At 33.7% G+C, this 14,140-nt stretch overlaps 2 protein-coding genes across 4 annotated transcripts in view; both read left to right on the top strand.

The window, feature by feature from the left end:
* The window catches only part of LOC138327904 (low-density lipoprotein receptor-related protein 2-like), a 93,742-nt gene extending 87,811 nt beyond the window's left edge, over nucleotides 1–5,931 (top strand). For all 3 annotated transcript variants that reach the window (XM_069274355.1, XM_069274354.1, XM_069274352.1), the window contains 6 exons: nucleotides 319–499; nucleotides 1,964–2,082; nucleotides 2,517–2,694; nucleotides 2,905–3,062; nucleotides 4,306–4,396; nucleotides 5,182–5,931. In XM_069274355.1, coding sequence (XP_069130456.1) covers nucleotides 319–499; nucleotides 1,964–2,082; nucleotides 2,517–2,694; nucleotides 2,905–3,062; nucleotides 4,306–4,396; nucleotides 5,182–5,461 — 1,007 coding nt within the window. In that variant the 3' untranslated portion in view covers nucleotides 5,462–5,931. The remainder of the gene's footprint in view (nucleotides 1–318; nucleotides 500–1,963; nucleotides 2,083–2,516; nucleotides 2,695–2,904; nucleotides 3,063–4,305; nucleotides 4,397–5,181) is intronic.
* A 1,257-nt stretch (nucleotides 5,932–7,188) lies between these two features.
* LOC138327906 (uncharacterized) lies at nucleotides 7,189–13,843 on the top strand. The gene is made up of 3 exons (XM_069274358.1): nucleotides 7,189–9,742; nucleotides 12,267–12,446; nucleotides 12,694–13,843. The coding sequence occupies exons 1-3, from the start codon at nucleotides 9,649–9,651 to the stop codon at nucleotides 13,683–13,685; spliced, it is 1,266 nt and encodes a 421-aa protein (XP_069130459.1). The 5' UTR covers nucleotides 7,189–9,648; the 3' UTR covers nucleotides 13,686–13,843.
* The last annotated feature ends 297 nt before the right edge of the window (nucleotides 13,844–14,140 follow it).

The raw sequence follows: 14,140 nt of genomic DNA on the forward strand, positions 1-14,140 counted from the left end.
TTTTATGCAAAATGATGTATACGTTGGAACATACCAGTCAAAAACAAATCACTTTAAGCATACTCATGACATTATGTAGTTAAAAGTAATTTTTATTTGTTGAAACAGATCTTTAACTTATCTTCCGTGTAATTGAAATTATTTAAGATTATATTTTTTTACTATCATTTTTTTAAATTCTGACAACATATTCCATACAGATTTTCTACAGTAATATTAAAGATCTTACGAGTAGTTTTCAGTAATGCAATTGACATTTGAATCGTTATCAGAAAATGATAACACCAGTATAGAAATAAAATTGAATTTTTCTTACAGAGCTGTATGCGAAAGCGATTGCTATTGACAGCGTTGATGGTAGCATATTTGTGTACTCACCGGGCAGCATGGGTAATATTTACCGCATATCTATGGGCGAGGATCCAACTTTTGATCAAAGTAACATCATTCATACGAATGAGATGATGGTCTATCAAATGGCTGTAGATTCTAAATCCAGGTAGCCAAACGTACTTGTTTAATAATTTTCGTTTATGTAACACATATAATATATATAATGTAAAATATTACAAAAAAATTACAAGACAGAAGTTATATAGACTGTAAAAATGTTTGTTGTTTTTATGCCGTATATGCGTTTAGGGCTGTCCCAGCAAAACATATATGGCACCCAGGGAAGGCACTTTAAAAAATAGTATGTGCCATGGTGGGTTCAAAATAAAATCACTTCTGTGCCAGGGTGGCGTTTCAATAAATCCCTTCTGTGGGTGGGTCTATCTGAAGCATTTGTAACCTTTTGAAATAAAATGCAAATTTTATGTTTTATAATGTTGCTCAGCCATCCTGACTACAAAAATACAAAAATAAATATTGAAAAAAATGTTAATTTCTGACAATATTTAATGTGTTGTTCATCTTCAATACAAAACAATTATATTTTCTTAGTATTTTGATATAATAATGATAGACTATTTATCTAAAACATATTATATTCATTCAAACTTGACAATGGTACAAGGAAACAATAGATTAGTTTTGGCAAAATAACAGATCTTTATTTAAATTCACTGGTATTAAGTCGAGGAAAAAGTTGCAATTCACAAGCTTAAGTGTGAATGTTCAGATGTCTACTTTTGCATTATGCTTGCGAAACACTTCAGTATGTTTAGAAGATTTTACGCTGGTTCTACAAGGATTGTACCCTTATACAAATTTAGTAGTAGATGCAGCATAACAAACAAAAGTTCACTGCACCATATACAGTGCAATTTTGTCCTAGGACTCTTTGGTGATGCTAGAAATCAAAATGTGTAAATCCAAATACTACAAATCGGAGTGAAATAAAAAATTTAATCGCTTCTATGCCATGGTCTTGTTCACAAAAAAATAGATATGTGTGTGGGTCAACAAAATTGAAAATCACTTCTATCGGTGGGTCTCCCAATTTCAAAGTGCCTTCCCCCCCTACCATATATGTTTTACTGGAACAGCCCTTAGGGGGAAATATACACGGAGTAGTGATATTACAATTTATAATAACACCGTAAAAATGTGAAATGAAGTCGAAGACCACAGTTTGGCTTCATGGTTTGACCGTATGTACTCATTTCACTTCACTGTTGATGTTAATACAATGATTTTCGGCAACACAGCGAAAAATCATTTTCAGCTCTTATATGAACTTTTAAGATTAATGCATTGAAAATACTGGTATTCTCAAAATTTTGGCGACTTTTGGTTATGAATAACATATTAAAAGCTCTTCTTGATTCGCGGGTATGAAAAATACGGCACATATAACTTTAAAATGAAATCAGGGCGATCTTGTAAGGTGTTTGTCATATTTGACATTCACTGACCTTCACAATATTAGTATCTTCAGATTTGTTTTTAAGCGAAATTAATATTGAGCTTAAATATGTGTAACAGTACGACTCCTTACACTGGAACGATTCCGTTGTAGGACGTTGTTTTGGGCATCGACAACAGGGATATGGCAGTCTAACTATGATGGTACCAACAGGCAACATCTGTTTTCAAATTACCGGCATGAGTTTGACAAAGGCGGGCTAGCAGTTGATGGTACGTATAGCGATTGTATGTTCGCCAATGTTAAGGTTCACTTCCTTTTTGAAACGTTTTTTTAATTTTTAGAATGGAAATGTAAAACGAATTTGTAATTGTGTAGTGTCACAAAAGTTATAAGCTTAATGTTAATACTACACTTATCATCGTCTTTTAAATAATATAAACGAAATAATAATTTTCATAACACGAGTCGTCTTATGTTTCCCACCGTCATCCTACGTATGTAATTACCGCGCATTGTTAACTGTAATTGCGCCAGATGGCTAAACAGCGAAATGAATCTTCACTGTTATCAAAGATTACGTAGCCAAACTTAGGGGGACATTTGTTTGGTGTTATAATCTCAATTTTAGGTCATTGTTTTTTTTCGGAAAGGTACCGGCCCTTTAAATGAAAAAGAAATACTTGATAAAATATTCCGTTTTCAGATAGCAATGTTTTTGCCATCAGTGGTAATAAGACCTTCCGGATCCGTCGACATCGATCTCTTGTTCACAGATTTACTGAGATCCACGATACTGGATACTACAGTACACCGATGAGTCTAGTGTTAAGGGGGGATAATCTGTACTTTGGTATCACATCCTCGCCTGATATGTGGAAAAGGTAATTGTATGCGTTTTTTCTCTGTCAGGTGAAAAGTACTGATCGTTTGAGCGTTTTTTTACTATCATTGATTGGCTATAATGATTTTTAACAAATACAACGTATACAATAGTGGTATTGCATACCAATTTGAAAATTAAAATAATTTTGGGAATGACAGATTCAGGTATTTTGATCAATTTCAGTTACAGTTGAATGTTTATGTTACAGCTCGATTGCCACTATGAAAACCGACGGAACAGGGTACAGACGGATTAGCCCAGTACTAACTTCTACAATGAATTATGGGTATCGCCTGACACTTGTGGATATTGCAGAATCACCGGACACCAACGACGCCATATCATCGACAGGTGCTCCAACCCGTCGTATGTATATCAATCAAAAATTAGCAAAAAATTTGAATAAACTTAAAATTAAGTACAACATAAAAGGATAAGTGTTAACAAAGTGTTACTTTAATGTCCGTCATCATCAATGGCATTTACAATGCAATGAGAAAAAGAAACTTTAAATGGGTCTGTTAAGTGCAAACAATATCAGCTAAACAATCCAAGGCTTGCCAAAATCGTAATCGAAGGTGTGAGATATCCTTGTCCATAGACCCATTTTAATTATTTTTCTCATATAAAATAATTTTCATAGTACCGTCATCTCAGGGATGTAGCACTACGACATAATTAATGACGTCGCCAATATTAGTTACCGCATACATTGATGACGTCTAGAGCGTGTGGGCTATCTTTGTTCTACCCCTGTTAAAGACAGAATTATATTTCTTTAGCAACAGTGGTATAACCCTGTAAAGTATGAAAAAAACAGAAATATTTACAGTCTGTATTTCCTGATAACACTTGGGATTTACTAAACAGAGATAATATGTACTCACAGATATATTGTGGACTTTTCTCTTATGGTTTCGTCGTAACAACCCTGTAGCTAGTTATCACATCTAAAATAAAATTTGATGTAAAGTATACCGGGGTTTTCTTACCTGTATATTTGTAATTGTACATTGATGAAGTATAAAGGACATGTTACAGCTACCATTGGATTCCCCCCACTTATCAATTGAACAAATTGAACAAAACACGGATGGAGTTCTATCACAGAGAACCTGCAAGAGAACCTATAACCTCTAAACATAAAAAAAAAATACCAGGGACTTGTGCTATGGTTGATTTAAAGTGGCCCTCTCTAGGACCGGGGTTTCCATTTTGATCAAAAACAATATCAAATTCATGATCAATATCGTTAAACAATATCATAGTCTCAAAATCATAGTCTCAAAAGTACATATTTCTGCAAATTTTGATTGAACGTGTGTAGCATTGTCTTGAAACCAAAAATGACAAAATTTTGAGGCCTACTTTTAGCAATATCTATACCCAAAATGGTAAATACATTTCAGGTTCTTTGTCATGATAATACACAAGGCACAAACGTTTTGTAAAATTGGTTCGTAAGTAAAATACAATAGTAGTTGTGACAGGACCTTTCGATTTTATTTGTAAGGATGGCACCACAAAATCATATCTTTGCAGTAGTCCTTACACATATAAGCCATAACAGAAATGTCGATGACGAGTTACGAACTTGTTTTTGTTGTAGTTACAGATTTGGGTATCGCTTTGATTATTAGTATCCTGGTGCTATTGGTGATCACAATCTCTTTCTACGTCTGTTTGGGAAAGAAATACCGGTAAGCCTATAAAATGTTCTTATGAATGTTGCCTTAATGGAAACTGATGAAATTGGGTGTTGGAGAAAGTTTTAGTAATAGTATACTTGTTAAGTCCTTTATCAACTAATGTGCCTCTAGGGAAGTCGGGGTGTTATGTGGGTCTACTGGATGGTATTCCGTCTTTATATATTACAGAGTTTTCTCCCTTGCGGGAAGGTAATAATTAGTCATTATTCTTTAAGCAAAATCTATGTCGTTTTTTCTTGAAAATATGACATAACACTCGAAAACACAGGACCTTGCAATCATTTTAATACCTTCCTACAAACTATTTAAAATGCGAAAATTGAAGAGCTCGGAAGTTTAAGTTTTTTTTAAATATACTGTATAAGTTCGTTGGTTGTGGTATGATATATCTTTAGCAAAGTTAGGTTAGACAGTTATTCGTTATTCTGAACTAAACTTAACTTAACTGCTTAAACTTCTGACATTTTCCTTATTAGCATACATTAATAACGAAAAATATAACAACGAAGCCTAAAAATCAATTCTGTTTGTGAAAAGTGTTTAATATTACCCTTTCGTATCCCTAAATAATCTCTGACCTAACCTTGTACTTATGTCATAATATAATCAAGAAACATCTCTATGAAAAATATAACAATTATCGACGATAGTAAATGAATCAACTAAATGTATATGGTTTTTTTAATTTGATACACACGTGCCACTTTTTGAATTTATGTTTTATAGTTTAATGCAAGAGAGAATACAACTGACATGTTAACACTTATTCACTACAGATCTTCTGGAAAATTCCCTAAAGTGCAAGGAAAGTCCCATGCAATTTATACAACGCCTAATGTGGAATCATCGCGTGCTCCTGACACAGAAAGCCATACTTATGATGAACTGACATGTAACGTTTATGAAGTTTTAAAATGTCCGTCAGAGGTTGACTTTAAGTTTGACGCCAACAATCAAAAACAGAATTTGGAAAAGATGTACCGCGAAATGGATGCAAAGACGCCGAACCATATGCCTGATGGCAAGCAATGGTACACTAACCAAGACATATATTAAAACCATCAGGTTCATATTTGCTTAAACAAAACGAAAACAAAAATTATTATTTTTCGTTAGGCATGACCTTCGTAATTCTGTTTATATGTGATTCGCTTTTCCGTTTATTTTTTAGAACAATCGTTTTATAGAATGAATACTACTTTATGCATAATGCTCTACTGGATGTACAGTATAATATTTCCGTTTGCTCGGGACTGACACTATATAACCTTACCGACTAAATAGGGAATTTATGAGATCATAATTCTATAACTGCCGTTGGTGTAGTGATATGTATAACATGTATTGTCATTCTGAACGACGTCATGACATAATGACGCAATGCGCATTTTTTGTGCGTACTTACGTGCTACTGAAATGGAAAACCCCAATTGTTCTATGTTATTCGCAATAATAATTGTAGTTTTGATTTTTGAATGTTGAATATTCTAAAAATGGAACATATTGATTAAAATGTTTGAAGTGTATTGATGATTTTATGTTTATTTCCATGGACCTATTTTGTTTTGGTCCGAATGACGTCAGGAGTTCTTATAACGTCGGAGGTACTTTCGGTAGAATTATAGGACCATAAATCCTACAAGAAGGCAATTTAATGCTTAATTAGTATCGACTTAGGCAATTTGTTTTTATGGACTTAATTGTACGAGAGCGATCATTGTTATCCAAATTGATAGTCTTAGTACATTATAAAAGGGAGTAGCTAAACATTTTCTTTAGTATTTATGGATGAAAATCTCATGATATTGACTGCAACGATCTAGAAACTACAATGTTATTATTTGACTGTGTTGTTTAACTCGGTGATCATGTAAATGAGTAGGGTATCGATATTTGTTCGTAGCGATCCATTCCAAATATCGATACCATATTCAACTTTATCCTTCAATAAAACCACTAGAGAGATACTTTAATCCTTAAATGAATTATACCATCTTGTCTTAATGAGTACATTGTGTCTTACACCGCTTCCTGCACGAACATCACACCATTTTTATTTTTATTTTTCTATGTTGTGTTTGCATACATGTGATTTACTTAATACGAACATTATAATGAAAGATTCTTATGACACAGCTTGCACGCAATATTTTAGCTTTTCTTATCATTGACATAAGTATATTTTTGATATATGAATTCTTTCTCGTTTCTTTATATCCGTTGTTGTTGTTTTTATATGATAGTATATATTATATATATATTTTAGACCTACATACTACATATGATCAGACTCATTTATAACGACTAAAATCATAACATTGCTGAAACAGTTAAGAAGTTGCCCTAAATGACCTTAGTTGTCGATGGGCCGTAAAACTCAAATAAACAAACAAAACAAACAAGAAGTTCAATTGCTAAAATCAATTATTGTAACTAAATACACAGCGTAAATTCTTTTGAGAACTTCTTCATGATTAAATGACTGTAGGTTTGAAATTGCACTTATAGATAAATTTCAGAAGAGATATTATATAAATATGCATGTGTTATTATTTAGAGGGATGGATTTAATAAAATTAAGGTGTGTTTTCCAATATCCAACATTTCTATGATTATGAAGGTTCCCGGAACACCTTTACATGTACTATATACGAGCACAGGGGGCCAACTCAATGAAAATGGACGTTGTCATACATTTTTTTTGTATTTGGAGGATGGACTGATGAGTATATATGACAGGCCTTTGGGTTTTCTCCAAAAAATACGAGATTTGAAAAATTATTTAAAAATCGGGATATTTACTATAAAACCGAGTAAATATCCCGATTTTTTTTAATAATTTTTCAAATCTCGTATTTTTTGAAAAAAATCACATGACTGTCATATATACTCATCAGTCCATCCACCAAATACAAAAATGAATGACAACATCCATTTTCATTGAGTTGGCCCCCTGTGTATACGAGTATAATGTTTGTTGCAAGTTCCAAATAAAAAACACATGTATCAACCATTAATGGAGTTTGGTCGTTCCTGCCACCTGACCGAAACACCGGGCAATATATTACATTACCTTGCAATGGTCTTCGTTCTCCTAATTAAAACATGTATCCAAAATCCAAATAAAATAGAAATACATACGCATTTGTAATTTCAACAGAATCTTATTTCATTATTAATTTGAAAAGTGAGTGATCAACAGGCAATGCCTATGTAAGTTATATAAGTTCTCTCCCTGAAACGCATTCGTTGTGGTATATTGATATCTTATCTAACAGTTCAGTTTGGCCAATGACTGTGCCGCTTTTAAAATATCCCACAAAAAAGTTTTGTATGTATGACGTCACCATGCTTCACATACGATTCTTTCGGTATGTGTAAAAATAGCCTGCAAGATCTAACCAATAGAAATGAGAGTAATATATGAAAATATTGATTCATATATAAAGCTACATTGATCAAAAACTCAATATGATATCGACCATTAACGTAGTAAGTTTTGTTTGAATAGGTAAGAGTAAAAAAGTAAACATTAGCGGCTTAGATAAGAGTAATTAGTTAGCTCAATGTATATATGTTGATAAACATTAAGTAAGATTGCTATATATAATTAGAGACGTTATATACCGTAATCTTACATATGTTGGCCAAGACTCCTTTCGAGCTTTCGCTATATGTACCACTGTGCGTTGTTTGCAGTTCGCGAGTAGTGAGAATGCTTTAACTGTAGTTTGAATGTGTAAAGAACAATCACTTGTCGTAATCTCCGTCGGACCGAGAAATTCTTGAAACCAAATCTCACGCTACAATTAGTTGGTTAACACTATTAAGCATATTTAAGGACCATTTAAAAGTATTTAAAGCATTCATATAGTTTTGTCATAAAATCGAGCTTAGGTGAGCTGTTAGAGAGATATATTGCTGTTAGGAATATTGCACGAAAATATTCAATAATTTAAGTTTACTTACTTTGAAATTAATTTCAGGATAATTATTAACTACATTTAAGTGTAGGCCTAGTCAATGGAGTAGGTTTCAATATAAGAAGATATAATTGAGCCTTTCAAACGATGAAATAATTAGTATTGCTGTATACACAGACAAAGGTACAATTAGAAACGAACAGACATACCTTCCTGCTTTAGACGGGCTGCTATAAACTTGCATTTTTGTGTCATAACTATACGAATTGAAAATGGTATATATTGAAATATTTAAGTAAACATATTTCTTCTGTACCTTATTGATCAACATTTTTAATTAGCTCCATCGATAAGTTTAAGCATGTAAGTATATCGGGATCGATTAAACAGCCTAATTGGGCTCTCAAATAAATTTCCAGAAATCAATAGATTAATATTTTCCTGTACTCGCCTATCAAATAACCTTGGACGTTCGTTTGAACCTACATCATATCTTAACGCTGCTTTCAGTGTATAGTAATTAGGACCAGAGGAGCGGAACAAAAATAAATTTATATTATGATATTGTAAAATAACAATAGGATAATTACAATTTGCTACAATACACCGGATATATATACCCTAAATGAAAAAGCTGTACACTTTGTGATGAAGGAGGCACACTTACGATATGTTGAAGTGTTATTCTACCTCCTTTTGAAGGGATTGTGTTTGAATGTCATGTTTCTCCCTTCGCAAGGTAAGAACTTTATATGAACAGTTGTATTACATGCATTCTTAAACTAGTGAAACGTTCGTTTGGAGATATCAGACTTTTTTTCCTATTTCGAGATTATCAAAACAGTGAATTAAAAATCCCGGAAACAATTTCATCATTATCAAATACGTTTATAACATGAAATATGAGGTATACAGATACCTAAAAACTTATGATAAAAAGGGTTGATCAAGTACCGCAAATCTTATTACCTTATTGTCCTTGAAGCCAACTCATTTACTATCCTATGATTATGCATGTTTCAGTGAGATAGCACTATAAAAAGTCAAGTATCAGTACTAGTATTTATTTTTTCATTGCTTATTTCTCTGCAACCAATAGCTGTTCTTAGTTCTTATGCGGGTTTCATTGCTTGTTTTACTGCAACCAATAGCTGTTTATATGTGGGTTTTATTGCTTATTTACACGCAACATTTCAGAGCACAGAGGCGAATGTCATTGCTTATTTTTCTACAGTTGATGGCTGCTCTGGTATCGATTTTGAATGCGATCCTGATGATCCCGAGATTTACTTCGTATGTCTCAATGGTAACTGGGCCCCCATGTCTTGTGTCGCAGGCCGAGTGTGGAATTCTGCTCTTTCAACATGCACACGGAGTGATTGGCCTGGCTACGAACCTTGCAACGGTGAATCAGGTAAGAGTAAATCTATCTTTAGATTAATTTTGTTAATTAACTTCTTTTACGCCTGCTCCACATAAAACTCAACACAAATTAGTTTATCAAATGAAATGCTATATTGTAACGATCATAGCAACAAATATGAGTTGTGTAAAATATGGAGTAATAGACAGTTTACGGTTCAATATCTGCCCGTCGTGAAAAAGTACATAGTTAAAATATTATGGAAGGACAACTCGATGCATGTGCTTCAAAGTATTCATATATTTAAGTACAAGTGAGGCATTGTGCCTAGTTATTTTATCTTGTTTTGAAAAATAACTTTTTAAAATATGCAAACTACTACCAGTATGAATACGTCACACCTGCGCAACAAGTAGTAAAGTTATCCACTAAGGGACAAACTCCGCTACAACCAGTCAATGTAATCAAGGGGCATCATCATAAACTACTACTATTTTCCTTCGATGCGAAGTTCAGCTAAACTTCAGCCAAAGAAATGACGGTTTATTTAAACAATATGTAATACCATGTTATATATATATAAAAGGTCAGTTAATGATAACGTGCACAATAATGGAATGGTCACATCATAATATTTCGGACTCCATACTGACTAGACTGGCCACCAGACCCTACGTTGATGATAAGACTTTCTCAGCACAGTTCTTTTCTAGATTATATCCCCTTAGTTTGGAATTTGGAACTAGAATCAGGCATGTAATAGAGACAAAAATAATATATATTTTATATATTTATTCTAGAGACTGGTGGTCAGTCGACATACTCACACACATATCTCTGTGAGAATTTGTTACAATTTACATAAATTTGGACGCTCAAGAGTGTCCATAGACCATTTTAGACGTTTAAGGGATCTAGGTCAAAATCGATAAAATCGTATTATTCTTGATACAATACACGAAAACGGTGGGAACCATACCCTATATGGAATGAGGTACTGATTGTGCAGGCAACAGAGGCAATTTAGAATATTTTATGTGTAATTTTGTGTCAACTTATGTATACGCCGCGTTAAAACATCAATTATTATCCAAATATGATAAATATTATTTAAATGTTCTGTAGGCGGTAGAGCATATTTAATCTTTCTTTTTAAATAGAGAACAACACCGAAAAGCAAGAACACTAGAAAATAATATCCCTATAGTAGTGATTCTTCACGCTTTGTTGTTGACCCTAGGAATACAAAAATATTACATTATATATAGTACAATATTTGGTTTAGACATGATGTAATATACAATTTGCCAAACATTCGAAGCAAGTAAAACTCGTATTGTTTAGTAGGCCAGTAATTATCGACGTAAAACATTTACTGAAAAACAAAATGGTTTATTTTTATTTTTAGCCTCACTTTGAATACATCATGTATTTATAAATTTACATATTAGCGCTTTAATTATCATCTCTGTGATAACAACTAGATTGATGCGTAATGTCTTGCAAACGCAAAAGATTTTTATTGGAAACTGACATAAATGAAATTGGTTTCAAATATCTAAAGATGGTGCACTGCTGACGAATAGTATTTTTCTCTCCATCAAAAAACAGACACAGACCAATTAAGATTTTTCATCGGTTACAAAAGTTGCTTACTTTACAACATTATCACCATTGAAACGTTAGGTCTTCTTATTTTTACTTAAAGATGAAATATTTGAAATAATCAATTGCTTCCCTAAAATGTCCATGGCCATATGCCCTCTATGGAATGAAGTACTGAATACGCATCCACCAAAGGCAATACGACTTTGTCGGCAATGGGCCATCTTTAATGGTTATTGGTAACTTTTACTTTACATGTTGAATATACTTTATCTTTCTTTTCCATTTCAAACAATTTGTATTGACAAAAACGTCACTGCGATACATTTTTAAAAACAGATGCACCCGCTATCATAAATGCATTCCAATCATACATTTCCAAGGATTATATCAACGAGTACAAGTTAGTTGGGGCGATCTGAAATTTGTTTTACTAATAGAAAATACATGAATTTGCTATTGCAGACTCTACCTACTCCCGTGTGTGGGTAATACGTAGGAAATTACGACAACCATGGCATATGAGTTGGAATTCTGCAATATTTATTTTTTTTAATATCATTATAATTAATTGTCTTTGTTTTCATACTGAATCTAACTTTCTGATTGGCCGATTCATTTTTTCATGCCACGATGAAAACAAAATTCTGAGAATGGCGCGGAAACTCGATGTTATCGTGACGTCACAATAGAAACAATAATTACGTTGCATATTTATTTGAAAAAATTAAACTCCTGGAAAACTAATGGAATCGTGCGTGTAATCGTATTTTATGTTTTATCGAGTAGTCTGAAACATTAATTTTAAGCACTGATGTCAATGGTTTTTAATTTCATCGGATTATGAAATAGATCTTGTTACGCGGATTCACACACCACACAGTTTGCCAACACAATATCTTTGTGTTAAAATAGTGACATCAGTGCTTAAATACATACGGGTATATATATTTTAAATTCTATTTAACAGGTGAAGAAAAATGTGTTGACGGTAGCTTTATGTGCCACGAAATTGAACCTCGTAAATTCTACAAGTGTAACGGTGGGGTAAGGATTGAAAACACGTGTCCCAATAACTTTGTTTTTAATCTCTCGCCGCCTGCTTGTCTCGATCCAAGTGAAATTACAGACACAGGATGTGAAACGCATGGTAAGATATATTAAGTGGCAATACAGTTTCAAACAGCAATAATAAATTGATCTCATTGGTTAAATTTATGCTTTAAATAATATGAACTGATTTACCTGATACTTATTCCCTGCTTGTTATAAGATTCACATATATAAACAATAACATCGTAGATCCAGACAGGCCGTGTGTACTTTTATGCTTAAAGCTCCTGACGTAAGATGAATTTCATCTCATGTGATAGCATCATCATTTAAATATCTTACAGGGACCACGAAGATGCCAACAACAGAAAGAACAACAACTACTTCTGACGCAAAAACAACTACCTCTGACCCAGAAACAACTATGTCTGACACAGCAACAACTACTTCTGACATAGAAACAACTACGTCTGGGGCAGAAACAACTACGTCTGACACAGCAACAACTACTTCTGACCGAGAAACAACTACGTCTGATACAGCAACCACTACGTCTGACCAAGAAACAACTACTTCTGACCGTGCAACAACTATGTCTGACGTAGAAACAACTACTTCAGATATATTAAAAACAGCTTCTGACACATCAACAACTACTTCCGACCCAGAAACGACTACTTCCGACCCAGAAACGACTACTTCTGACAGAGCAACAACTACTTTAGAAATATTAACAACAGTTACTAACACAGCAACGACTTCTGATACAGCAACAACAACTTCCGACATAGAAACAACAACTTCAGACACAGCAACAACTGACATAACAACAACAACTTCTGACATAGCAACAACGACTTCTGACACAGCAACAACAATTTCTGACACAGCAACAATAACTTCTGACACAGCAACAACTATTTCTGACATAGTAACAACATTTTCTGACACAGCAACTACAATTTCTGACACAGCAACAACTACTTTTGACACAGCAACAACAACTTCTGACACAGCAACAACTGACACATTAGCAACTAATTCTGACCCAGTAACAGTAACAACATTTTCTGACATAGAAACAGCAACTTCTTACATAGCAACAACATCTTCTGACACAGCAACAACTACTTCTGACATAGCAACAGCAATGTCTGACACAGCAACAACAACGTCTGACACAGAAACAACAACTTCTGACACAGCAACAACAACTTCTGGCACAGCAACAGCAACCACAGATAGAGTAAAATCATCTGTGATATCCGATTCTACAGAGACAACAACCATGACATATTACACTGAGAGAACAACGACCATGACCTATGACCTATGACACTGAGAGAACAACGACCATGACCTACGACACTAAGAGAACTATGATAGATGACTCTACAACATCTGAATCCCAAACTACTACACCACAATCAACTATAATACCACCAGAAACTGGTTCTACACCTAATGATACCGGTAAAGCTGGATTTGGGAATATGTGTTCATGCTATTGTACTGGGGACGGATATTTGAACAGAAGCCACGTTGCATTTCAGATTTTGTTACAACATATGAAGAAGAGCTTAAAAGTGGATGTGACATCACTTTCATCATCATATCGAAAGCAAACATGTGCTGAGGACACGCGCAGGTCGTCACAGACGATGGGTTACGTATGCGTATTGTTTGTCATTTCACCCTTACTGATAGCACTATTTATGGATTTGTCCCGTTTACTGACATGTAAATAAAATCCATAAATATAAACACGTTCACAAAGTTTTTAGGTTTAGA

Source organism: Argopecten irradians, chromosome 7 (assembly GCF_041381155.1).
Source record: "Argopecten irradians isolate NY chromosome 7, Ai_NY, whole genome shotgun sequence".
In the NCBI taxonomy this organism is placed as follows: Eukaryota; Metazoa; Mollusca; class Bivalvia; order Pectinida; family Pectinidae; genus Argopecten; species Argopecten irradians.